Source organism: Lepidothrix coronata, unplaced genomic scaffold (genome assembly GCF_001604755.1).
Source record: "Lepidothrix coronata isolate B3197 unplaced genomic scaffold, Lepidothrix_coronata-1.0 Scaffold8, whole genome shotgun sequence".
In the NCBI taxonomy this organism is placed as follows: domain Eukaryota; kingdom Metazoa; phylum Chordata; class Aves; order Passeriformes; family Pipridae; genus Lepidothrix; species Lepidothrix coronata.
In genome coordinates, this window is record NW_016690188.1 from 7,311,186 (window position 1) to 7,339,028 (window position 27,843).

General features: G+C 36.7%; 1 protein-coding gene across 1 annotated transcript in view; it reads left to right on the plus strand.

The window, feature by feature from the left end:
* Positions 1-2,326: 2,326 nt before the first annotated feature.
* Positions 2,327-27,843, plus strand: part of ADGRA1 (adhesion G protein-coupled receptor A1) — a 263,876-nt gene continuing 238,359 nt past the window's right edge. The window contains exon 1 of the mRNA XM_017804122.1: positions 2,327-2,547. Coding sequence (XP_017659611.1) covers positions 2,327-2,547 — 221 coding nt within the window. The remainder of the gene's footprint in view (positions 2,548-27,843) is intronic.

Here is a 27,843-nt window from a genome sequence, read left to right on the forward strand (position 1 = left end):
AGCACAGACACTTAAATTCTCCAAGTATCTTTGACTTCAACATAGACAATAAACTCGTCATTGTCTTTGCACACACCAAAACCCAGCTAAGGAGCTCATGACCTCTCATATGCTAATCTGTTGTGTAAAGTGTCCAAAGGTACCCAAGCTATAAGCACACAGTTTGTCTAAAACTGGCAGTTTTGGAAACCAAACACAGCGCAAGGTTGGCTGCTTTTCAATTCAAAATGCCACAACATTTTTTCTTCCCATCATACAAGGGAGCCTGGGATTATACTGCCTTTCCAATACATGGGAAATTTAGTTGTTTTTATATCATGAGTGGATTGAAGTTGCATCTTCCAGAGTATGGGAAAATGACTAGTTATTGCCAAGATCAAATGTTCTGCTGTGTTGGGCTGGTGACAGCTGAAGCAGCATTGAGCTCCGTAGGTGCTCAGATCCTTTTTTCAATTGGGCCTGTTTAGACTGTGAGATCTTGGGGCAGGAACAATCATCTGTGCTTTTAAATTATCATAAAAATTTGACTTTCTTCATATTTGTAGGTAACAGTGAAGAAAAAGGAAGATAGCTGAGCTTTTTGTTTCTTTATTTGTAATAAGGCAAGAAAAAAAGGTATATTGGGAAGTGGAGGGGAGTTTACTCTTATTTTTCTTCTCTAATGTTTTGAATATCTCCTTTTCTACCTTTACTGTAGAATTTCATAGATGGCTTCAATGTGTCTGTAAACCTTCTTTTTCCTTAATAAAACAATATTTTTAGAAAATTTGCAGTACCGGTGAGTTAGGAAAAAATGTTAAAATTCTGCTAGCACATATTTAAGGGCTGAGTTTGATTGAAAAATTCCACTCCTCCTCAGCAAGGTTAACATTGAATGAAATCTCTGCTACATCTCAATGATAAAGACCATCACGCAACCTTAGCAATGCTGAGTGGTCTCATGAAATACAGTCCATTTTGCTGCCTGCCAGTAAGCGTTACAAAGCTTTGCTTTTATAAATAAAAGAGCAGAGGTTGTAATATTTATGATTCTTTAAATCAACAACTGTACAGAATAAGATTGTTCCTGAAAAAGTTCCTATTAGCCTTGAATTTCACAAGGGCACTACCCCTTCTATCACTTATTAATAACATAGTGCCTAAAGGCTCCAATTAGGTATTAGAACACAGTGATAACAGGCGTTGTAAATGTGCAAGACAAATCTTCCTTAGGGGACTATAATACAATATTGTTTTATAAAACCCAAGTAATTTCCTAAAATAGCTTTATAGCTATGGCAGACTATTACTAACTTTGGCCTAGATCCTGCAATGAAAACATGCGTTGTGAGTCTCCATTGCGTAAGAGAAGGCAAGGAACCTGCCCTTTCAGTAAAAGGGCATTGAAAATGGAAGTTGCTGTTACATATTGGACTTTTTTTGTCCACTTTCAGAAAAAAAAATAGGATAGCTTGCAGTTGATATTGAAAATCTACCCTAGGAGTTCCCAGTCATATCTCAAAATACTACTGAGAATGGTCCAAAGCCAAAGAGTGCCACAAATGACAGACAAATACAAGTAGAAATGTGCTCGCTGACCTGAATGATGAAGTCAGTCTTTGACTACTGATCAAACCTTTGATTTAGGTCACCACAGCACTATCTGAGGTGTTTGATGTCAGCTAACTGCATGGACCCTCACCGGTGGCAGTGGCTGGCCTGTCCAGTTTCTTAGTCTACACTGACCTTTGCCCATGCCCTGAAGCTTCTTTCCTACCACCATAGGTGCAAACAGCACTTTGCACAGAGGTTTCTGAAGCGCGGTAGCTAAAGTGGCTATTTTCAAAACTAGATTCCCGACCCTTAACATTTTTCCAGCTCTCGATTTTCTGCCCTGTGCCCGGGCTGGCCGCGTCGCTTTAGGCTGCAGCGCGTCCTTGGCGCATCTGTCCGGTTTTGCCCCCAGCTCCCAGACCCCCACGGCGGGCTGACAGCACTGCGGGCAGCGCAGGTAGCGGCGGGCAGGGCGCTCCCGGGGGCTGCGGCTGCCGGACCCCCGGGGGAGGCGCGCCCGGTGAGCGCCGACGGGAGGGGGGGCCCCGCCGAGCGCCGCGGGGTCCGCCCAGCGCCGCCGCTGCCCGGGCTGCGGCAGGAAAAGAGCGGCGGCTCCTCGGAGAAAGGAGGAGGAGGAAGAGCGGGGGTCCCTCGGAGCGGAGCGGCCGCAGCGAGAGAGGCGGGGCGGGGTGGGCGCAGGAGGCGTGGAGGGGCCCGCGGCGCCCGCGGAGCGGCGCGGAGGGGCGCGTGCCATGCGCGGCGCGGCAGCCGGCGGGTCGCTCGCTGGCTCAGCATGCGCGGGCTGTGCCCCCGCCTGTGCCTGCTGGCCGCCGCGCTGGGGCTGTGCGGGGGCAGCAGGAACTGCCCCGACCTCATCGTGGACCGCTGCCTTTGCGCCGCCGAGCGCGCCAAGGGGCCCGGCCGCCCGGCCCTCCGCATCAAAGTGGTCTGCAGCGGCGGCGACTTGGTGGAAACTTTGCAGCCCGCCGTGCTTCCCAACCGCACCGTGTCCCTGTGAGTACGGCCCGCGGGGCAGCGCGCACCTGGCGCGGGGCGGGGGGTGCCCCGGCGGAGAGGGGCGCGGGGGAGACGCGGGGCTCGAGGGGACTCCGCGGCGCGGCCGTGCCCACCGCTCCGGAGCGGGCAGAACCGCTCCGTGCACATCACAGATTACAGCCCTGACCCGGCTTTTAAAAAGTCTGTGAGAGTTTGGGGTTGTTTTTTTCTTTTTTTCTTTTTTTCTTTTTTTTTTTTTTTTGTTCTCAGTTTGGAAACTCCTGCTGGCGTTCGGGTCGAGCTGGGGAAGCTGGGCTTTCCCTGGTGTAGGTTGCATGCTGCTGCGTGCGGTGGTTTGGGAAATGTCAGTGGTTGCAGAACTGATGGAGCACTCTGGTGCACCTTTCCACAAGCAGCGGGACGGGCTCAAACGGTCCGGGCAATAAATAAATTATATCAGTAATGCTGAACTGCTTTCTGGAGTGCTGTGTCATTAACTGCTTTTCCCTTCTCTCCTGTCTCCTCTAAATATAAAGTTTGGAATTTCATGTCTCCCTTTTTAACATGAGTTTCTGTACAACCGTTTGAAGCTGTCAAATGTCCAATATCATTTTGAGTTGTCAGGTAATTTAAAATGACTCATTGTTTGGTGTTCTCCTTTTTTTTCTTTTTTTTTTTTTTCCCCAACTAGGAAATAGCTTATGATGTTTTGTTGCCTGTTGCACATAGCTGAACTTGAATAAATGGTATGTATTGGAAGTAAGGTAGTAGAACTTTCTGTAACTGTATCATCAAGTACAGCTGAAAGTAATGTCCCTGTAATGCACCCAAGCAGTAATAGCTCTGTGACATTTACCCTTTAGATCATACACATATCAACAGACCTTTTACTGTTGAATTTAGTTTTGTTGACAATTCCTGCTGTGAACATCTCCACTGTTCACTGCATTTTCTTTAAGTCAACACTTTTAGGAGTCCACTGGTAAAGATAGTAATTTATAACATCTGGGGAGCCTGTGCTTGTAGATGTACAGATGTACTGTATATGCTCCAGTTTTAGCTATAACTGTTGAGTGGCTTGATGCTGATTAGGTGTATGCTGAATATTCATTTGGGAAACTTTTGCTTATATACAAGATACAATAATTAGACTTCCTGCTAAATTTTAATAGACTCGTTTAAAGTAAAATTATTAAATTACTTATCACTGTAAGTTTTTACCTAGGTGATAAATTTACTGCTACTTCTACAGTTTATATAAATGGCAATGTAGTTAGATCTTGTACTCGCCAAAATTATAAAATCTTGGGCAGGCAGGAATTATTTTTTCCTATTGGTTAAAGATCTGTAGAAACTCACACTTGGCATGTCTGCAAAGGTTTTTCCTCTTAAATATTGATTTACAGAGTCTTATGTAGGTTTTAAGAAACTTTTACTGAGGTAAACACCAGTCAATGAATCCAGCCGACCATAAGATCAACAGAAGTATGTATTCACTGTAGTGAAAAGAAGTTGAATTGGAAACAGAAGTGAGAAAAGATGAACGGGGGAGGTGGTGTATTTGAAGTGGTAGGTGGGAGGATTTCCTCACTTATACATATGATTTAAGGCACCAGTAGCAAACTTTATACTATAACCTTAAACACATGCATTTCAGGCAACATTTGCTCAAAACTCATTAGAAAGGTACTGTGTTATTTTTTTTTTAAACTTAATCACAAATAGGCATTGACCTGAGAGCTGATTAGCTGGCCTGAGTTGATATAAAACATACAAACAATTTTTATTTTTTTTTATATTTGACATGGACAAGTATGGTACCATATATCACCTAAACTTATCCCTTTCCGCTTACAGTCTCTCTTCTCATTTTGTTGGTTTTTGGTTTTTTTGTTTGTTTGTTTTCAATATCTAAATTTAAGGCTAAATATTGAAGGTAAAAAAAAAGGTTAAAATCTATGTTAGGAACATAATAGTTTTCATCAGCTGGAACATACAGGTGAAAATTTGATTGAATGTGTCAACGATTTTCCAGGAGAAACTAGTTTTGATGAATTTACACCTGGAGATTTGGCCAGCTGCAGAAAATAATGATAAAGAGCTCAAATATTAGCACTCTTAGATTTGTAGCTGCATGGGAGTTGTGGGTAAAAGAGAATATTGTAGTAGACACTTCCTGCTTCCATTCAGTTTTATGGGCCCACAGAGAGAGAGAGCTATAACTTATGGAACATAACCTTTTGGATTGCTTTAACAATTAAAAAATATAGAGATGAATAAAAGAATATGTAGTCAGATGCTGTAACACTGTAACGAAATAATGTAATAAACAGTTTGGGCTGTTTGAGGCAGATTACTTAATCTTTTCATATGTATATTTATTATATAGGGATGCTGGTTCCCTAGTGCTATGTTCTTTTGGAAAGCAAGATTGAAGCCAAACTCTGTTAACTGTTCTGCAAAGATGAAAGAGGAATTACTTCTGCTCTATCTCATAAGCCATTAAGAGATGAAGCTGTGGATATGTAACATTTCATTTACATGCTCAGTAATGTTACTTACCAGCAGGTCTAGAAGTTATGATTTGTTAGTTTAATGTTATTTTCACCTAAGTGACCATGGACCTTGGCTGAGTTTGACAATTTAGGCTCTTTATGGTATATGTGTACTGAAACTGTTGCTACTAAAAATACTTCCGATGCAGTCACACGCAGTGCCTAAAAACTAGTGTGAAGTCACTGAAAAAATGCTTATTCTTGACAGGTTCGGACCAATTATTTCCAGCTTATGAGGTGGGAAAGTCTGCAGAATTTCTTTGAAATCATATGAACACTAGAGCTATTCAGTATTGTCTGAATGCTCCCAATGATAAACAATCACACTAGAAATAAAAGCAAAATATAAGCTGATAAAGCAACTATTACCTCCTCTTTATTTTATATTAAAACCTGAAACAGACAAAAAACCCCACCTTGTTCTGGACTCTGTTTCACTGTCTTTATTTAGTCTTTTACTGCTTTGGAAACAGGAGTCATGTGCTTGATGTGGATCAAAAGGAAAAACTTAGCTGTTGCTTCACAAACTATTTGCATGTGTCTTGTTAAAAGGGATTCTAGTCTTTATGGATTTGCAACATGTATTTCTGTGCTTTGTATGTTGGGACGGGGTGGAGAAAGGGCATTACTCTCTTTGTTTTTCCATGAAGAATACAGCTGTTGAATCACTAATTTATGGGATCCACTCTCACCACTTCACTCGGTTGGTGTGGAAGTGTGGAACCAGCAAGGAGGAGTCATATTGCTTCAGGATAATGTAGTTTTCTCATTTTAGATTTTATGGCTGAATACTTAGGAATTATTCTACTGAATCAATATTTTACTTTTTTTTTTCAACAGTGTGGTTGGGTTGTTAAAGTATAACTGTAGAGAATGAGATTATTTGCAATCTTCTTTCTATTCTATGCTAACAGAAATTTTAGTTGTTAAACTTCTGACTGAATTGCTGAAATTTGGGTTATGTGGCAAAATTTTGTTGCTGCTTTTTTCAGTGTGAAAGTTCTACAGTTTGAAATCTCAGGAATCAGCAGATTAGATTCTCTACTAAGTTATTCCATGTGATCTGGACAGTATATTGGTATGTTGCTTTATATACTTATTTTTTTCCTGTCAAGTGGTGTTAAAAACTTTATACTTTTAGTCCTGGAAGTTCTCAGTTCTATATGTGTTTTCATATCACTGGGCAGAATATATTTTGAAGTTATAAATGCCATCAGTTTCTGAGAGTAGCAACACTGTTTTATCCTCCCTCCATTCAAAAGAAAGAGCAACATTTACACTGAAGGTTGATATTTTTACAAATTTTATCCACAGATACACCTATGAAAATCTGTTTTAACTGTCATCATAGAAATGAAGAAAACTTATGCTAGTGTATGGGTTATAGCAATCCTGTATCATATAGGATTCTTAACACTTTTTATATCTATGCCTTTCTTCTGACTTGGAATTGGAGGTTGTCTCAAATTCCTCAGATTCTCAATTTCAGAGTGAGGCTACATGACTCCAGTGGTAATCCATAGCCATAATACGTACGAAGTGGTATTCATCTTCAAAGCACTTCACAAACATTAAGTAGTCTTCTGAAACCAGCATTGCCCCGCTTTTCTCTGTCACAAAATTACTTTTATGTCACATTCATTTATATCATGTCTACTGGAATTTATTCAAAGTTATTATATTACCGTATTTGTTTCATGTCTAGTCTTGTCTTTTACACTCTGATATTCAGTTTAGGGTATATCAATATGGTTTATTTGATATAAGCGTCTTGTTGTAAAAATAGATCACAAAAATGTTCTTTATGTTCCAAAGAGCTTGGCGTTCAGACTAGCCAAAGCAAACAAAGCAAGACTTGAAGAAAGACTGAACAAAAAATATTATTCAGAAGTTTTATTTCCACATCTTAAAACTCACATATTTTTCTTCATTGATATGAGACCTAACTTGCTAATTTGTAAATAACAGTGTTATTAAAGAAGGTAGGTTGATTCTTGTTATAAAGGTTTTCACAAACATTTTCACCTTGGTTAGCTTACTGTGTTCACTCAAAGAATAAAAAACAGGTTTCCTGCTCCATTATTTATGTGAGTATACATATTTATACATGCTTTTTCTGAAACTCAAAAAAAAAAAGAAGAAAAAAGAACTAAAAACAGTTTGTGAAAGAAATTCCTAATACAAAGGGAACCTACATAAAATATCCCAAAGACCTGTAAGATCTGGGAAAGACGGTTGAGGAGAGGAAAATAAAGAGAAGAGAAAGCTGCTAGAGATGAAAAGTCTTCAAATATTAGTCTAATTTTCCTTGATATTTCATGTTATATATTCATCTAGAATGGCCATAATATACCATAAGTGAAAATATTTTTCTTCATTATTTTTAATAAGGAAATACCTGGACCTGAATTCTCTTTGCTGCTTGTGAATAGCAGGAACTATTAGTATTATGACAACTTCCAAATGATTACTTTTTTGGATGAAACTGATGCATTGACATTATTGGAAATTGTAACCCAAGAGGAGTGTGAAAAAATTCTGCTAAAGAAAACAGAACTCTCATAGCAAATAATGTGTCCAAAATAGAATAAATGCTGCTTTAATAGTTACTTTAAAGTTATACAAGTCATGCTGACATTTCTTTTTCTCTTTATTATTATTATTAAACGTTAAGTGCCATAAATTTACAACAGTGCCATATGTCCTCCTTATGCTTTTATGTCCTCAGTGTAATTTTTTGAGGGGGAAAGCAGTTTTTGTAAGAGAATGGGATGAGAATATCTGAAAACAGATACAGTTATTTCACAGTATTGAAGAGTTCATTAATTTGGTAATTTAATGTAGAAATCAAGTCCTTTTTTTGTCACGTACTAGGAAATTTGCAGCAGTGTGATCTTACGCTTAGTTTCAGTCCAGAGGTATAAATAAACTGGTGGGGATAGCCAGGAGGAGAATAATGCATGTGGGAAGGGAGATTTGTCGTGTAAGTCCATATAATCTGATACCTATTGAGAAGTACTACATGAAGCTGGGGTTTTATGATATGGTATAATTTGTCAGTTGACTAGCTACTGACCTTGTTTGCCCTAAACAGGAAGAGATTTAGTACATGTTGTTGGCTTTCTTTTTTTTTTTTTTTTGGTAGGTTTGCCTAATATTCATATAGTCCATTTAATTTTACCTATCAAAAGATATGTGCAACAGAAATTTATTTCTGAAGCGTATGTTTCATCTCTTGCAGTGCGGTGCTTTATATGAAGCTGCATGAGTTGATGCCCCCTGGGACCAAAGTACTGTCAGTCCTTAAAATGTATTGTTATTTAAAGATTTGAAAATGTTGCCCTTTTTTTTTTGAAGGAATTCTGGAGCATTTTCTCAAAGTACATTTTTCTTTCCTTGTCCCCTTCTAAATATCCTGACAGTATAATAAGATATTAGGTGAGGTGAAGAGTAGGGAGTGGTGGAGTGGTGAGGAGAGAGGTGAAGGGAAAAGATCTGAGAATGTTATTAAAATGAAGCTTCAAAGATTTAATATTTTATATACATTCTCCTTTTTCTGCATCTTCAGAGGTTTAAAATCAAAACCATTATTTAAGTGTTTGATGCTTTACAACAATAGGGTCATATTAACCCCTGTGACTCTGGAACTCTGTAATACAGAGCTGGCATAAATCTGAAAGTTAAAGGGCAGAGTATCTACCAAGGCAGAGCTTCTGCTCCGAAAGCCAGTAGGAAACATACATTCCTATATCTGCAGCTTACACTTTGTTCATGCACATCTGAGAGTCAGAGCTTGGTGCCAGCTTGGTTTTCACTACTCAATAATATTGATGTATGTTTTCAGGAATTTCTATTTATGCCATTTGACTTAGATTTTTGAGGAAAAATTACCTATTGATTCTAAACTTCCTCCCTTTTGCATGTTTCTGATAGAATAGCCAAACCATCACAGCAATAAAAGCGTACAAAACATGAAAAGGTTGGATGTGTGCTTCTCCAATCAACTGTGATTAACTTCGATGAATCACAAGTTTGCTTTCTAATTCTAGACTTCTCAAATACAATTTGGCTAAAAATTCTGTATATTTGTAATATTAACTTTTTTGCCCCATCTACTTTGGCAATTATGTAATACAGGGAACACAGTTTAGGCTTTGTTCTTATTTTTGTGGGAACATGCCATTCTTCAGCCTTCTCTTAAAATCAGTTCCAACTGTGTTTTTATGTCTGGGACTGATTTGGGAGTATTCTGAAGGTATGGCTAGTCATGAAAACTCTGCTTTTGCAATTTCTATTATAGTCTTGCAGAGTTGTTGACAGTTTCTTTTCTGTACTTAGTTGGATATCATCTTATCTGAACAGCAGTTTGTTCTGCCAGTAACACAAGCACATAGCAGTTTATGAGCAGTTATTCTACTCATAGACCTATAAATCTCTGCAAAACTTGAGAATTATTCCTAGGTCATATAGAATCTGGATTTGCTGATAGCTATGCATAAGTAAGCAAATTCTTTCGTACTTTTATTTTAAACTTTTCTTTGGTGAGTGGCTGTTTTCTGAAATGGCTGTTCATCAAAACTCATTGAAAGTGTAAAGGCCTGTGTTTTTAGCATATATACTGTAGGATTCATATAATACACAATGAAGTTTAATGGATTTTCTGTGTTGTTAAGATATCATTTGATTTTCAAGTAACCTGGTAAGTCGAGGCCTCCAAATTATGAACATTTATGATTTTCCTTGTTTATTGAAGAATTACTGTGATTTCTTCATTCTAATAGCAATATGGATGGTGTCTTTTCATAAAACCTTTCTCTTTATGTTGTGGGATAGCCAGTCCCAGAGAGCACGTTTTATAGACAAAAGTATTAATTGAGATGGTAACGATTTTACGTGTGCTGTGACTTGAAAAAAGAACAAATTGCATCATAGAATGGAAAATAAGGTTAAAACTGGTAAGTACCAAATCAAACCTGGAAAATTTGAAGAAAAACATAACGGAAGAATTGAACACAATATTATGGTATGTTATTAGTCCATGAATGTGCATGGTATCAATTTCTTTGAGAGCAGAGGAGTGGAAGAAGATCATAATCTGCTTGTGAGCAGCTTTATTAACAGACTAGGTTTGGTAGAATTTTGACAGAAAGTATACTGAAATGTTAGGAAAGGTTCCTCTAATCTAACGTGCTAAAAATCTGGCAAAACAGGAAACCTACAGAGAGAGGGAGAAAAAAACCAGAAGTTGCTACAAATTTTGAGGAATCAAATTTACCAGCACTCCTAAGTAACTGAATTTTTATACATTAACATGTGTCCTATCAGGGAAACTTTGCACTACTAAGAACAATACTTAGTTCTTTGTCTTCCATGGAGCATCCTTTGAGCTTTATTATGCCCATCTGCCGTTATTCCCAGAAACTTTCAATTCTGCACTTTCCTTTTTATTATTATTATTATTATTACTGTTGTTTTTATTATTATTATATTGATACTTCTGCCTATTTTTTCTTCGCATCTGCATCTTATTTTTATTCACTGCTTACATGTATTGCACGCTGCTAATGCATTTCTAAAAAAATAAAAACCTGCCTCCCTCCTCCTCAGCTCTGCTTTTGGTTCTCTGGTGCGCTCTACTTCTCTGCCAGCCTCTGCGCTTTCACTGCTGTGTGCTGCAGACTCTGCTTTCAGCTCACGGCCTCCACCACTTCTTTAGTCTTGCATGACTTTCCAGTTCCTTCTATTTTCTAAAACCCTCCATTACATCTTCCCTCATCACCTTTGATCCTCGACTCATTTTATCCTTCTTGTCTGAACTTGCTGAGTGGAACTGAAGTAAGTGAGGGCATGGGTCCTTAGAGAGATCTGAATTAAGTCCTGGAGTTCAGTGGTGCCTGGAATTGGGGCCAGGCAGATGGAGTTGATCCTATTACACAACTTAGAAATAAGAAAAATCTTTTGAATCTCTAGCTCTGCCTCCTTAGAATTTATCATTAAAACTGCAGCCAGTGGAGTAGAGAGATCTGAATGTGGTTGTGTCAAGCAGTAATTTTACATTGACCCACCAGATATGTTGCTGATGATCAGAGGGAACAGACACAATGATCAGAGTTGTTTTCCATCCCTACTGTTTAGAAGGAAAGAGGAAAAATTTAATTTTCAGTTTTCTCTACACCATTGTGGCCACATTCAAACAACATTACAACTGTTCTTCCAACACTGTGAAATGTGTATAATACAAATAATTATAGTGATAAAGAGGAAGTTTATCATATAGCTCTATTTTAAATAAGTTCAGATTAGTGAACTGTTCTCAGCTGTGGCTGTAGCAGTTGACAAATCTCTGCTAATTTTGTAAAAGACACAATTTTCCATACATACTACATATGCAGTGCAGGAAAGGAAACACAGTCAAAATGCATAAATGGAAACCTTCTCTCCATTGGAAGAAAATGATGTGTTAGTCCCTCTTTAAAGAATGTCATCATTATTAGGCTTTTGTATTGGGCGTGTATTTGTGGATTGTATTGTACCAATGTTTTCATCATTAGACTTTTGTTTTACTGTAGTCCCTGAGAGTCATACATCATCTCATCTATAGCAGGTAATTATCTGTAGAGGCAGAATAGCAAAATTTGATCACATTATGCTTCGGTAACTCTTTAAAGTGTGCTACCATGATTTTTAAAGGAATTTGAATTTACATGGTGCTCAGAAACTGGAGTCAAGCTGTGGGAGTTATGACACCAGGTATTCAGGTAGCTGTTAAACTGCTGGTGCATGTGAGAATAATATCTGTAGTTTGTTTCTTTACAGGGAGTTTTTCCTCCATGTTTTGTAAACAATAGCTAAACAAAGTTAATCTCATCTTTCCCTTGGTTATATCCTGTAAGAGCCTTGTAGAGGGAAGTTCCATACTTTTTTCCTAGAATGCTGGGAGGCTCGTAAGAATATTAAGTACATCCAGTGTGAGCAGTATGCCGTCTTTAAGGTTGTGGGATTTTTTTTTTTTTAATGTGAATCATGCTTTCCTTTGCTTTCCTTTCCTTTCTTTAGCAACAGTGCTGATAGGGTTATGTTAAATTCTTAGGATTTGAGAACTCATTTTTTGTGGACCCCAAGTAGACCTGAAAAAGAGGAGAAGAGGACAACATTTGAGATATGAACATCAGAAAGTGGCTTGATGCCAGTCATAGATGTTTGGTATTTATCTATTTGTATGATTTAACATGTATTAAATGAATGCCATCTGCTGTTCATGTTAAATTAAGAGTTACCTGGCATATACTTGCTAGTCCTCATGGAGCTGTAGCAGGTATTCTAGTTCTGATGTCTTTGTTTCTTCTTCTGTTTAAACTAATGAGATTTTCAGAAGAGAAAGTAAATTTTCTAGCACTTTTACCTTTCCTTCTATTTACTTAATTAATACTAATATTTACTATAATAAAAGGATAAATAAGGAAATTTCTGAGACTTAAAATGTGGAGAAAAAACATATTAATGGTAATTTATTGTTGTACTATTCATAATTTTCTCCACTTTCTGCACAATTACATGTTATGAATAACAATGTAAAGAGTCAGCAATATAGATTGATGAAGCAAAAAATAACCATAAGAGCTAAATAAATGTAATAAATTATAATCTTCTGCATTTAGAGCAAATGAAGTTACTGCTGTAAAGTACTTCATGCTTATTGATTAGCATTATAAACCTGTTTCTAATAAACTATTACTTTTGAAAATATTCTCATTATTTTATACCTGTATTTAATAGCTAGTCCATTAGCAAATTGGTCCATAAAATGATCTTCATAACAATTTTACACACTTAAATAGTAACTTGCTGACTAGCACACCTCTTTTTTTAATAAATAATACATCAGTATTGCTAATTGAACAAAATTACTTCAAATGAAAATATCCTCCATATTTTTTCATATATCGTTAATAAAATTGAAGGAGTTGGTTGGCTGAATCTCCCTGTACTAAAATCCTGTTGAGTTTTTGTTTTCTATAGATACCTTTGAAGAAATCAGGTCAACTGTTTGGTATTGTTATTATGACTACTTTACAAATGGAATACTTGGTTACCAAGCTATTTGGTAATGAAGAGGGATTAGATGCCAAGCCTGAGTTTGGAAAAGATTAGAGCAAATAATTTTTTAATGCTAGCTTTCCAGAGTACTTCTTTAGCTGAAGCAGAGTGATTGTTTTAAACAAATAAAATCCCTCAAGTAATCATTTATTAAACAGCACTGAAGTCAAGTTGGTTTGTTTTTTTTTTTTCTGTGAAAGTTTCTGTCAAAATGGTGGTATTGAATTATATGTTGAGCCACTCATTCCATATGATTAGTTAGTCTATAAGCCTTTTCGGTTGGCTGGTGTTTCCTTTTTAAAATTGGAATAGCTATTAAAGCTTTGGAAGAAGCTTTATTCTGAAGAACTGGGGCAGCTGTTTTTACTTGCTGCTTTGCTGCTTTGTATGAATTTTCAGATACTAATATCGTTTTGGAATAAGTAAAGATATGATAAATGGACTTCATAAATGTTCTCATTTTCTGCAGTCAGGACTGTCAATAAAAATACATGTGGCTTTCCTGGACCAGGCCAAACAGCCATGATGTATCCCAGTATCATGTCTCCAGATTAAAAGTTATTAGAGCAGGTGCCTAGGGTAGAGTAACAGTGTGATATTTCCCACAAGGATCTTCTAGTCTCCATTGCAGCTCAGTCGTAGTTCCTGTGCATTCAATTTACCAAAATGGTATGATTTTCCACAGCCTGATCCAGCCCCCCTCCAGATCCCATGCCAGTTCCCTGCATTTGGGGCATCCCATGGCAAGAAGTACTACAGCTCAACTGTGTGCTGGCAAGGAGCCATCCCCCTTTTGTTTATTTCTGAGATCCAGTCAGTCAGAGCTGACATGGTTATTGAACTTGGAAGAGTGGACCAGGTTCTGTCTTCAGTGGGGGAACTCATTCTCTGCTGTTCTCTTATCATTAGTCACTGTCAGTGAGCTGAAAGGTAAGGGAGCGATGTCAAGAAGTAAAATTAATTTATACTATTAATAGTGTTCTTTTCTCTGTTTTCAACATTGTGTTTTACTTTGTGAAAAGAGAACAGTGATAAAGCTTTTTTTAAATAACAAAAATCATTACATTTAGCTCAATCCATGGGAAAATGCTTTGGTCCTCTAGGAAAAATAAAAGAAGCTCTACTCCTGCTTTTAACATTTTAGATTAATGAAAAATGAATAAAAGTTTGAAGTCAGCTTTCTCATTGGTTGGCCTAGTTTTCTTGTGGCAGATTGATAGATTTTCCTGCTTCCCTCTGTATTCCTGAACAATAAGAGTATCTTCAATTTTCCCTGTGTGTTGAGGCCAATATTTTGTGCTTCATTTTGTTGTTGGCACTGTGGATAGTAGACAGGGAGAGGGTCTGACCAAGAAAAAAATGTGTTAAATTGCAATAACAGCATATCAGTGAAAAAAGGTTTTGGAGGAGGTAAATGGCTTTAAAAGATACAGAGTGCTGATCACTGGTCCTTTTAAATTTTTTTTCCAGCTGTTAACAATAGTTTTGATTGGTTTTTGAGGCTGGCAGTGTATTTGTTCAGGAAGACTGCAGCATGGCTCTGCTGATTGGTACCACTTTGTTGAGGTTAAGCTTCACTTTTGTCTTTCGTTGTATTCTATAGTTACAACATGCTCATGGAACCTGAGTAGATTTTGATATTTGCTGGGTATAGGTCACCACTCTTCATCTGAGATAGGAAGGAAATCAGTAAAAGAAACTAGAAGTGGAAAAATTCGCATTTTGAGCCTTAATTTTTTGCTTGGGGTGGAAACAAAGGTAAAAACATTGACAACATTATTTTTAACTGAATTGCACTTTTTAGCCAATTTGGAAGTCTCTCTGTAATGCTCCCTCCTTCATATAGTCTCTCCCCATTATATTCTGTGGGATCAGCATAAGGCTGATCCTCTCTGAATATGTGACCATAAAAACTGCGATTCATCCCTGTCTCTGGGCTTAGGGCAAGATGCTATGCTTTCACCTTTTATTTGTTACTTTGTTCTGGACCATTTTCCTGATTTTTGAGCCCTACTGCTGACTGCCATACTGTTACTTTTCAAGGTGCTTTTTTGGAGAAAGGGTGTTTGGATTTTTTTTTTTTAATCTGTAAATTATGAGAGCCACCTTCCAGGAACTGGGCAGTGGGAGAGTCCTCTTCTTGAGCCTTTAGTAGGAAAGCCTTTGCCAATTTTGACCATTCAGGGTGTGTAATGTCTGCTAGATTATCCCTGACAGACTCAGACCCTATCAAGTGCATCGGCGCTTTTTACAGTGGGGCAAAATGCTTAAAATTCAAATAGTTTCCTCCCTGTGTGCATGGTTTGAGGATTTACAGACCACACAGAGGAGAGCCTGCCCAGTCATCGGACGCAGATCTGTTCTGCCAGGTACTTTATACAGGTCTGGAGAAATGTGTCTGTTGCTGACAGTAAGTCAGAGTCAAAGGCTATCCTGCAGCAGTGGAGGATACTATGGGATCCTGATGGGTTCCCCAGCCCTGAGTGAGGATGTGGTTATAGGGAAGTGTCAGCTTACTTTGAGCTTGCAAGTGTTATGTTAAAATAGTATTTTTTTGTCTGTTTTTTGCACAGTATTGTAATAGAAGTTATTCTGAAGAGACATACAGATCACTGAACAAGTAATATTTTATTAAGGTTAATTTGCCAGTGTTTAAAAGAATAATGAATAGGGGTGGGGGGTGAAAATATGAGGTGATGTCTTTTCCTCCTCTGCTTTTCTGTGATTTTCTGTAAGTTTGACTGATTAAGAAGAAGATTCATATAAAATCAGGATTGAATTCAGCATCAATAAATGCTAAGTGAAAAAGGATCTGTGGAACATCTTAACTTATGCTTTCATTGACTCTGAACGAGGCACTCTGGAGGTATGATACACCCTGTGAAAATGAAAACTCAGCAGTAGCCAATATGTGTAACAGAATGAAACATCTTGTTCTGACTGTGTAAACCCACAGTGGTGCACCTGCATCTTGGATGCTGATTCTGACACAGTTCTGATTTTTCCTTGTCAAAAAGGGACAAGGAAAGGCATAGAAATCTACAGAATTGTGAGAAAGCTTGTGTGTGAGGAATCATGAATAGCTGAGGGGCTTTTATCCTGAAAACCTCTAAAGTGTGTTAAAAGTAAATGGGGAATTTTATTCACTATTTTCCATATTATAGCACTAAGGAGGCAAGAAATTATTGGATTGGAATTTCATAAGAAATAAAAAGTAGGCTAGCGGCAGAGCTTCTTACTGTAGTTTTTTTATTCATGTATCTTCTCTTGACCACTATCAAAGACAAGTGAGCTAAAGGGATTCCAATCTGACCTACTCCTGATGACTTCTTGCTATTCAGTGTATTTATTCATGATCCAGATGGAAAACACAAAATTCTCAGAAGACAGGGGGGTGAAATGATTACAGCCTGAGGCAGCTCTGTAGAGTAACACGGATCACTTGGTGAGCTGGACTCGATAGATCAGCATTCATTTTAACATGGCCAAGAATGTTGTCATATATCCAGAATAAAGAAAGTAGTTTGCACTTGCATGTTCCAGAAAACAGTTCCAAAATTGTGTCACTGAAAAGCAGTTAATTATAATGGTGCATAATCAGTTAAACATCTGTTCCTGGTGTGATATTACTAAAAGTGCAGTGATAATATCGTCTTGGATCCAAAAGCAGGGAATAAAAAGCAGAATTAAGGAATGTTACTCGTTTGCTACTACTGAGAAATAAAATTACTAGAAAAAAGATAAGTATATTTTATAGTTTCAAGCATGATTTAAGAACTACAGAATCTGTGCTGTATTCTTGAATGTGTTCTCATAGATCCCTTTTAGTTGTTTGAGGTTAAGAGGTTATTTGATCATGTGCCAGAGATAGGTACACAGAAGAAAGATGTCTGCTGTCAAAGATATTTTAATTTGGGAAAATAATGAGATACAGTAATTGAGAGCTCAAATCAAATGCATTCAGAATAAGAATGTCAGTGAAAATCTAAGTGGGAGTGATTAACCTTTGGAAGACATAGGAACTGTAATGGATACTTCCTACTTTCTTAAATCAAAACTGAACACTGTAAACATTCAACAGGTTAGTGGCTCGACGTGGTTGTTACTCAGAGGGGTTCTTAGCTTGATGCAGTGTGGTCACATTGGTCTCTTCTAGGCATTAAAATAAATGAACTGGTGAAAAGCTACTACTAGTATGTATTCACATGTACTTATATGAATACTACCAAAACCATGACTTAAGTGGTTTTGGGTATGGACATAGAATATTAAGAGAATCTATGCAATGTTTCTTTCTGTACAGGAGAAGCTGCCAATCTGGTATAACACTTGTAAACATATGACTCATTGTTTTTAATACAGAAGTAGAATCCTACTAGTATCAAAATAGTGTTGTTGACTGTACAGTAGTACACTGTGTATTTGGAAATACTCAACACTGGATAGTTTCCAAGTGTCTTTTGGCTTGACAGTGGCAAACATGTTCACCAGGTGTACTTCATCTGTGAATAGTTCTGCTTTGAATTCTGCCAAATACTCTGACTCTAATTTAACTCTTGAGATGTCAAACCCAGTGATTTTAATGCTGTTTGTTTATTATTTGATGGTACCCAATTAATTCAGTTTCTCCATCAAATTTAATCCTTACCACTTTACCTAAAAATAATGGACAATCCTTGCCAATTTACCTAAAAAGAAAAAAGTATTAGCATAAGAAATCGCTGTTTAAAAATAATTGAACTGTGTCTACCTTCGTCTATAATGAACTGTATTTCTATTTTCCCTGTCTGTTGCTGCCAGTAGAATTTTTATTGGGTAGTGGGTGTTGGTAAGGGGGATGCTACTAAAACCCAGTATAGCTCTTAAGTCAGTGTATAGCAACTTTATTGCAGAGATGAAAGTCATGAAGAGCTTTGTGATTTGAATGTTACCATCCTTTGATCTTTAAGTTATTCATTAAGTTTAATGTTTTAGTACCTACTGTTTTTAAGGTCTTCTTCTGTACCCTGTATTTTAAATTAAAAAAAAAAAAGTTATTTCTGTAATTTGGCACTGTTTCTTTCCTCTACTAGGAAATGTGACCTTTTAGCCACTTTAGAAAGATTTCCTCTTGGACTTTCTTAGTACTATTAAAAATAATTTATGCAACAATGAAGGTAGTTTGTTATAATGTATAAACAGTTAGATGTCTGCTCTTTTCACGTCACTTTCAGTCAGGTTTACAACTAGTTGGAGAACCTACAGCTACATCTTGTGTGTGTGAAATTAGTGTTTTTTACTTACTGAGATGACAACTGTTAGAAAGACCACTGAGGATTCACTGGTAAATTCTTATGTAATCTAGGATTACTTTTGTATTATGGATGGATGATCTCTTGTATAACAGGTATGAGTATATACATTATATTATACCAAAAGTCTAATGCCACAGGAGTAATCCAAGGTATTAGAGGAAAGGAGAAATCTTCATGCTGACAGTTCTTTAATCATGAATGTTTTCTAGACAATTAAATTACTGTTGCTTCAATTTGGAAAGTAAAGATGTAGGGGGGGGTCCACAGTGCAGCTGGCTTTCAGCTTTCTGCTGTGTAAACCCACTACTAATAATTTGGAATTAAATTGAGATACAATGCGTATGCTGGGAGAGAAGTTATGTTTAAAACTTAAAAATAAAAAGCCCACAAAACACTTAAAACGCTTTAACCAGCAAGCTTTTTCCTCCTCGGTAACTTAAAACTGGCTTTCCTAGACAATGTGCAAACCATTATAAAAGTATTCAAGAGCAAAGTCCTTTGCCAGAATTCAGTAGCAGGATCTTGAAATGTTTTTATGGCATCCATGCTGCAGGCATTAAAGAAAGCTGCTCTTCCCTTCCTCTGTTCAGAGCTCGTCACTTCATCTGTAGTGTCTCCAGATGCTATCCTGATATTCTGGTTTTGGTAAAAATTATTGCTGCCCATTTCTGCAAACAGGTACCATTTTCACGGAAAAAGCCTTTCTAAGTCACATCAGTTTAATGGCACCATTAACGAGGTCTGTATGGAAAGGGTTTATGGTACAGCATGTATGATCAAAGATCGCAAGACTTACTTAATACACTGTGTATTTACACAGCATTTTGATGGAGCATGTATCAAAATGTTATTGTCAATAAATCTTGACAACAGCCAAGCTGAGAAAATACAAACTGACAATAGTAGCTGGCAGAGTAGCAAAAGTTATACTCTGGGGATTTCTAAAAAAATAAAAGGATATTGAATGACTTAAAACAAGCTTTTTCTGAATTTAATTCTTCCCGGGACACATAAATTGTATATTTAGGCACTTATATTATGAGCCTTGTGAGAGTGATAGCTGCAGTTTTTGGAACTTTTGTCAAGAACAGAGAGTGCACAACATGTTCTGTGATCTTTCAAGGTGACTAAGTTCTTATTTTACTTTAATGAATATAGAAAGGGGAAACTTGCTCATACCAGTCTGACAGAAATACATCAATAGATCCTTTAGTGGAGGATAATAGCATAGTACTTGATTCATTTTAATCATGTTTGTGAGAGAGGTAAATTCCCATTTTCTATAGTGAGAAATCAGCTCCATGTAATTGGTTCAGCATTCAAAGTCAAGACCCATTTTTTAAAAGAACGTTCATTACTTTGCTATTTTTAAAAATAATCAAAATACAAATTTTAAGTTAACTGTAAGAAATGTTTTGTGTAGTCTGTGACAAAAATGTGATACTACAGTATTTACTTTCTGGTATGAGTACCCTAGACAATGTGCATGTTGACCTAATTTTAGCATTTACCAGAGTCTGTAGTCTTGTTTAAAGCTAAATTTATACTTCTGTCTGTAATATTTGTTGTTCTGAGAGTGTAGTTGAAAACAAGTTCAAGTTTTGTTTTTTAATGATACAAATGATTTGTGGAATCAAAGTTCATGTTGTATTTTGATAGCTAACTCTATCATTTTTGTGCTGGTAAGATATATGTTGATGTTCATAAATGACAGTTAAAAACCCCCACAAAGCAAAGCACCTTACTGAGTCAGAATGTAGGTCCTCTAGACAAATATTATATCTCTGAATTCTGTCATTTGAAAAATATGAATTTTGGTTTCAGGATTATTATTTTTGAGATGATAGAAAAAAAATGAGAGGGAGCAGTGGTGATGCATAGCTTGTAGGAAAGCAGTAAACTGCTCAATATCAGATTCAGGTGACCATTGTCAATACAGTGAAACACCATCCTTCAAATAAACAATGGATACCTCTTTGAGTGTCCATTCTAGAGAGGCTTTGTTTGTAACTCTGGAGTATTAAATGCTGCTGTAGAACTCCATTTTACATACTCTGGGGATGAGGGGAAATTTGTGCTTGTATTTAATTTCAGACTAACTCTAATCTGGTCTCGCAGACTGAATGCTCCTCTCCTTCTGAAAGGCATTAGATGCATTCCTGGAGCAGTGCTTGAACTTGATTTCACCCACAAGAAATCCCATCAGCATGCTCGGAGGCAGTGTTGTGCCACAAACCAAAGCACAGAAGTGGGAACGAGCAGGATTCCGTTCAAAGCACGCTCACGTCCTGAATTCAGTAAGACACCAGCACGGGGACACCATGGTGATTGTCGAAAGACCAGAAGTGGTGGTGGAAATTTTGATAGAAATCAAACGTAATGAATTTTCAAAAAACAATTCTCAGACAAACAGAAAAAAGTACCCCCACCAAATTCCCCCACTAACTGTATGGAAGTGACGGCGTGGGGAGGTCTGGGTTAAACCACTTCTTATTTCTCATACGTCTTCTATAGTAAAAAGACCTTTGAGTTCTCTTTGGGAGCAAAGGGAGTAGGCAGATCTTCAAAGCTTTGGCCAACTTGCAACCCTGTTACACTTACTTCAAAATTACTTGACATGGTTTTGTATATTAGTTCAGAAATTCAGCGGGATTCTATGTTACCTACATTCTTCAGTGTTGTTGTGTATTGGGTCTGACTGAGATGGAGTTCATTTTCCCACAGCAACCCTTGCAGTGCTGTGCTTTGCATTGGTAGATACAAGGTATTGATAACACACTAGTGTTTTGGCTACTGCTGGACAGCCCTGGCACAGCCTCAACATTGTCTCTCCACATTCCCTGAGGGTGAATTATGAATTAAAAATAGCAGGTGTAGTCCCCAGTGTCACTTAAGGATAAGAATGTGATGGATATGAACAAATATGCTCTACTGATTCAACTGGTTTTGCATGAAAACTTGTCATTATTGTTTATTTATGAAGTACCATGAAGATGTGCTGGGTTTCATAAATAATCTGAGAAGTAGAAGGGGAGGCCAAAGATGCTGAAACTATAAAGGATTTTTAAGCACTGCTTCAGTTCTGCAGTTCTTACTGAAGAATTAAAATCACAGCTTTTTTATGTGGATTTTTATGTGATAGCTGCTGGATTACTATATTGGATCAGCATGGTTGTGTGTTTACCTCTGTCATTTTATTCCATGAATAAGTTGATAATATCAAGTCTTCAAATCCATGTTAATTACAGCAATAATATTTTGAAAGTCTGGAAACCAGAAAAAATTATTCCCAGGAGGAAGCCAACAGTTCCAACGAGTTAACCTTCAAAGAAACATTTCAAGTATAAAGAAGTAAGAAACCTCTTCAATGATGATAAATCAAAATTATCTGGAATTTTATTTTTATACAGTTGTAAGAACATGGATTTTAACTGTCTATGTTAGGAGAGAAGAGAATTAAATGAAGAATGTATTTTAATATTTTAATGGCACAGCGGTTTTTTTACACACAAGTCATTATCATATATCATTATTTTTGATACTTTTATTAGATACTTATGCATTGAACCAAGAAAAAGTAAAATTTTTGTTTTATTTCTCAGGAGAGAAGAGGTAGGACCAAATATTATCCTTGGCAGGCATAAGGATTGGCAGAATTTAGTCCACACTTGGTATTTTCAAACTGTCACGTTTTGCACTTTGACTACTGAGTGCTGATGAAATATCACTATTTGCCTATTAGGCACTCTTGGATTAAACCCCATGATTTTTACTCTAACTTCTTTTAACATACAAATTTTGTAATATAACAAGATTTCTCTTTTTAAAAAATAACAACTACTCTCAATTTAAATAATTTTGCTGAATCAGTTATTTTGGAAAGACCAAGCTTCCATTTTTCTTTTTCTGTGGTGCAATAAAATTTTTGAGTTTGAACAAAAAAACCTAATCTAATAAATTTTTACACTTGGACTATATAAAGACTACTTATAGCCCTTTGTACCTCTTTTTGACACAAATGAACATCGAAAAGCTTAATAGTCTGAACTTCGGTGAGTGACTAGAGACATCATCCCCATTAAGCAAGGAGGGAATAACTTGGATGCATTGGCATTAAGATCAAACAAATACATTGACAGGATATAATGAGCAGTAAACTTAAGAGGGAGCTTTTAGTGAAATTGGAAAGGAGGTGAAGGAAGTAAAATTAAAGTATGGCATAAGTGTTACTTATGAAAAATACTATTTTCAAAATTGTTTACCACTACAGTATAAAAAATAAAACCAAGTTAAATACTCTGAGACAAAGTTCTTTGATTGAAATAGAAGTACCTAAATGAAGCAGTGAATTTAGTTGATGTGAAAGACAAATTGCTATACTTATATAAACTATATCTGAATGCTGGGCTGGGACTGACGCTGTCAGAGCACATAATATAAAACTTTAAAAGGAAATTTGGAAAAAAAAAAGTACAATGAGAAAATATGTTTACCCTGGAGCAGATCAAAAGTGCTGCAGGCATACATTAATTGATGCTTTGGAGTAATAAGCTTACTGGGGATGGACTTGAAATAATGTGGGACTTTTTTCTTTAAAGTGTGCAGTACTTCACATGGTCAGAAACAGGTTTGTCAATGTACAATAGAATATATCAATCAACAAGATAATTCCTGTATTTTACTACCAAAACCAATCAGAAATGTATTTTAAATGTAAAGGAAATGCAAGTAAACCCTCATGAATGCTGATGGAAGTGTAGTTAGCTTATGCTGCTGGTTTTGTTTTGTTAGTTTGCTAAGTGTTGACATATTAAACAAAGTTCATAGCCTTTTTATTTATTGGTGCATGTCAGCTGCTGTCTGTAATGCAACATGTGCTCAGGACAATATATGCAGGGAAATATTTATTTTGATTTTTTTGGCAAGTTCAGGTCAGCCGCACATTTTGTTATTTTACTTTTTTCTTCTCTCCACTTCCCTTAAGTCAGGAACCGTAGCTTCCTGTAATGTGGCTTTCAGATATTCTCTAAGGAAATTGAATTTCTGGATTCCAAAGCTGCCCATCTTGAGTTCAAGAGCTCTTCTTTCTTCATGAAAACATATTTATGAAACTATATAGCTTAGGAAAATTTTAATCAGCTTTATGAAAGTTCTTTCTCTTTAAACCTAGTAGTAAAGGTGAAGAAATTTAAAGATAAAGGCACATCGTGAAGTTTAGAAAACTGTCTTGAATGTTCATAATAATACTGTAGGATTTAGGAATTTGTATTCCTTTTATTATAGAATCAAACCCACCCCTGAATATAGAAAATACTTTGCCTAGTTTACAGACTTAACATTCCAAAGCAGTATGGCCAAGAGCTCCACCTTTATTTTGAGCTTATGGAACTGTTAGGAGCTCGATAGCCTTCTTTGGGAACAGAGTGAATGTTGAAAAGAATTGTTTCCAGTTGGAATGCAAACTTATTGTATTTTTTTAAGTTATACTGCACGTTAGAAAGTAAGATATTGGAATTTTCACTTCTTTAAGCTGTGATTCATTGGGGAGTGAATGAGGGTAGTGGTGGTTTGCAGTTGATTTTTGCTGCTCATTCTTTCTGAACTATGCAGCTGCAAAATTATGCAATATAAACTATGCAGCTAGAAATTTTACACGTCTTATGAATATTATATGCCTCGGGCTAATACAGCTTATAAAATCTGGTGGCAAGCTTAAAGAAATATAAATGAAATAGTATCAAGTGTACTGCATAAGCTTGTTGATACAGACAATGTCATTTGACTTATATTCAAGCTAAATAAGAACTCTCTTAATCTTATTCTTGCATGCCTCTTAAAGCCCACAATAATTTTGTATATATTTTTTAAAACATTTATGTAATAAATTGCTACCTAAAATGTGTAACTGCTGACTAGTCAGTGGTTAGCTGATGATTTACAGATGGGAGTGAGATGATCCAGTTTGCGGGCCAAGGAGCTTTTTATAGTTCTGGTGTATCATTTGGATAAAATTGCAACCATGGATGCTTTAGAAGGATGATCAAATAGTTAAGTGAGGTACCTCTTGTTAGGTTACTAAATTTGTTTTTTATTTGACTGTGGTGAGTATGCTGAAACTTTCTGGGACATTCATTAAAACATCTATGTCTTGGACATTTCTGGAGAGAATACTGAAATCTAAAAAGTGTGAGAAAGTGATAAAAAGTCAATTCACTTTTATAATTTAAGTTTAATTCTGTTATTTGCCTCAGTGCCTCTGTCCTGGGTCTTCTTCCCTTGGCCTCTTCTGGCTGTTGCCTGTCTAGGACCTCACTTCCACATTTCACTGCAGATGCTGAGCTAAGCTTGTTCTGATGAAGGTTTCTGAAGCATATATATTGATATTCTGCATTGGTAAAATGGGTACTCTCTGAGAATATTTTAGCTCTGAGCAAGGAGTTTAATGTGGTGGGCAATTGCCTAGAAACATGAAAAAAGATTTCTGAACTGATCTAGATTTAAGTGAGACTAAGTATTAAACCAGTATAATTTAACATGATTTTGAAAGTGTCAGGCTCAGATGTGAAGACAGTCTTGTTGTAGTTTTTAAACCTCTTTTAAAATTATTCTTTTCAGTTTGTAAATGTAAAAAAGCAGAAATAATACCTAAGATAAAAGAGATGTCTTAAACAAAAAGACAGCAAAGCACAATATACAGAGCAGCCCTGTGATTGTTGCTCTGTAGTCACATGCAAGAGAATGTTGTAACTTGTGTTATTTGCTTTTTAATAATGTCACAAGCTTTAAAAATATATAAAATAGAGATAAATTGAAGAAAAAAACTCATTCTGAAAAGCACTAGTCTGTTATAGACAGAATCAATGTTTGTGGTGAAATAAATCTTGAAGATACTTGTGTTGCTGGGTCAGGTGGTGTTAACTGCATCATCAATGGTTTTATATTCTTTTGGCATTCTCCAAATGAGGTTGGTAGTTGACTCTTTTTTCCAGTTCAACTCTAAGGTATTTTGGGAAGTTATTAAGCATTAATTTTGCTATTTTATTAATATTATTCTCCTTCTCCCTTCTTTCTTGATAGTTGAACAGATGTTATAGCTGTGCAGGTATCTGATTGCAGGCTCTAGTGCTAGCAGTAGGTCCTTCAAATTCTGAAATAAACTTTAGAAATACTCTTTAAAAGGTTTACAAGAGTAACTGTCTTATTTTGGAGTACAAACCATAATTGGAAATGTGATTTCATCTACTTTAAGATAAATTTGCGGTCACACAAACTGTAGTAATAGTGATTTATCACACTGTAAAAGATTGGTGCAAGTTCAAAGACTTACTCAACAGTGAGTGTTTTCATGAGACTTACTGTCAAGGCAGGTATAGGCGAGGTTTTGTTTTTAATACCACAGATGATTTAGTTGATCAGAGTGAGAGTAGACTGGCAATTTATAATTGACAGACTAAGTCTTTCTGTCAGGCAGTATTAGGTGTGGAGGAAAGGTCAGTGAATGCCACCACAGTTTTTCATTTCTTTTGGTAGCCAAGTACCTACTTAAAAGTCAATGTTAAAATTTCACCAAGTGACAACTGACTTAACCCTTCCTGCACCAATTCCCAATGCAGCCACTGCCGTGAGCTGTTACACCCATAAATGAAAGTACTCATCTTTAGCTGAGTTCAGTTGTCATCCTAATCTACAAGAATGGCTGTAAATTTTAAAAGCTTGTGCCCTTCAAATATGTATAGAGATTATATGTAAAGAAATTTTGACAGTCAAAATCTTCCTTTCAAACCCAGGTACTTAAAGCACTCTGTAAAGGTGTCATGGAGTCCAGCAATCTTTTTGATTTATTCTCTACGCTGAAGAGAAAGCTGAGAATACAGCAGCATCTGACACCTTGATGGAGTTCTGAGTTGTGTTCTGAGGCAGGATTTGTTTGCTGATGCCTTTAAGTTTACGGTGAACTCTGTGGATCAGCAGCCAGATTTTCTTGTGCTGGATTTTAAGTCTTTTGGTACACAGCATCTGCTAAGTGGAGGTGATTTCAGGCTTTACAGCGTGAATTTGCAAAGTCAATACTCTGTGTAGCATATTCCCATCCTTTTAACCTTGTCTGATCAGACCGTGTCATGCTATTGCTGCATTTCTGTCAGATGAAGATGAGATGGTAGGGTTTTACTGAAATGTAACTGTTTTAATGGATTCTGTAAAATGAATATATGTATGTGTGTTGGCTTTCATACATAGTTATTTAATAAGAAGCTTGGGGTGAAATTAGCTTTGCCTAAACAATGCTAGAGTTGTCTTTAGCTTTCCTGAGTTGACTGATGCATCTCAGCTAATTCTTGCTCATAGTTTTTGTTCTCATGGTAATTCTCAGCTCTGCAATTCTCATTCATCCTAATGCTCAGGTTGAAATCAGTGAAGTGGGAGGGAGAGTCGCTTTGCTCAGAGTTGTAGCCTGAAACTCCGGAAATTTGATTTTTTTGCCAACTCACCCAGAAGTCCAAAACCACATGAATAATTCTCTTTCTGGTACTTTGGTTGACTTTCTGTGGAATAATAATACTTAGAGAAATGGGTGTAATTTTAAGGGTAAAGAATACTTAGATGTGCTTTATGAAAAAAAGCACAATAGAGCTTCCGTGGTAGGGACCTAATCATGCTCATCTCATTTTTTGCTTCTACTGGATCACTCTGGATTTTGTCTTTGATCTTAAAGCCTGTGTGAAAGTTAAATATTTTTGTTTGCATTATTCCTTTGCATCTGATCTAACTGTTCCCGATACCTATTTTATTTTGCACTGGAAGCTAAGGGAGCTTGAAATCCTGTGTTTATTCATGTTCTATGCTCTTATCCAGAAAGATTATTGCAAAATAAATATAGTTTTAGTTCCATTCTGCTACAACCAGTGAGAGAAGGCTTTGCAATGAAAAATAACCCTTGACACTTGGCATAATTCATAAGGCAGTTTGCCATTTTAAATGTCTGAAAATCTGCTCCCTTTAAGAAGGTTAAGAAAATTCTGTTGGCCAAGGAAAAGTGCCTTCAGAGTAAGAAATGATATATTTTTGTATTGTTTAGTATGCATCTTACAGTAATAAAAAAGGACACAACAGGTACTGCCTTTTACTTTTCTAGGATTCCCTTTTGGTCCTGGCTATATGAAGCTGGTTTAGTGTAGTACTTTAAGGTTTAAAAAAATTTTCAGTACACACAGCACGATAATGGTCTTCAGATGCACATGTATCACAATAGGTGGCTGTTGTGTCATTCATTACTGTAGATGTAAGAAACATCAAAAGCAATTTAAAATTACAGTTATCTTGGCTTTGCTGAATCCCAAGATAATGTCTAAGTACTACACAGTAGTGTC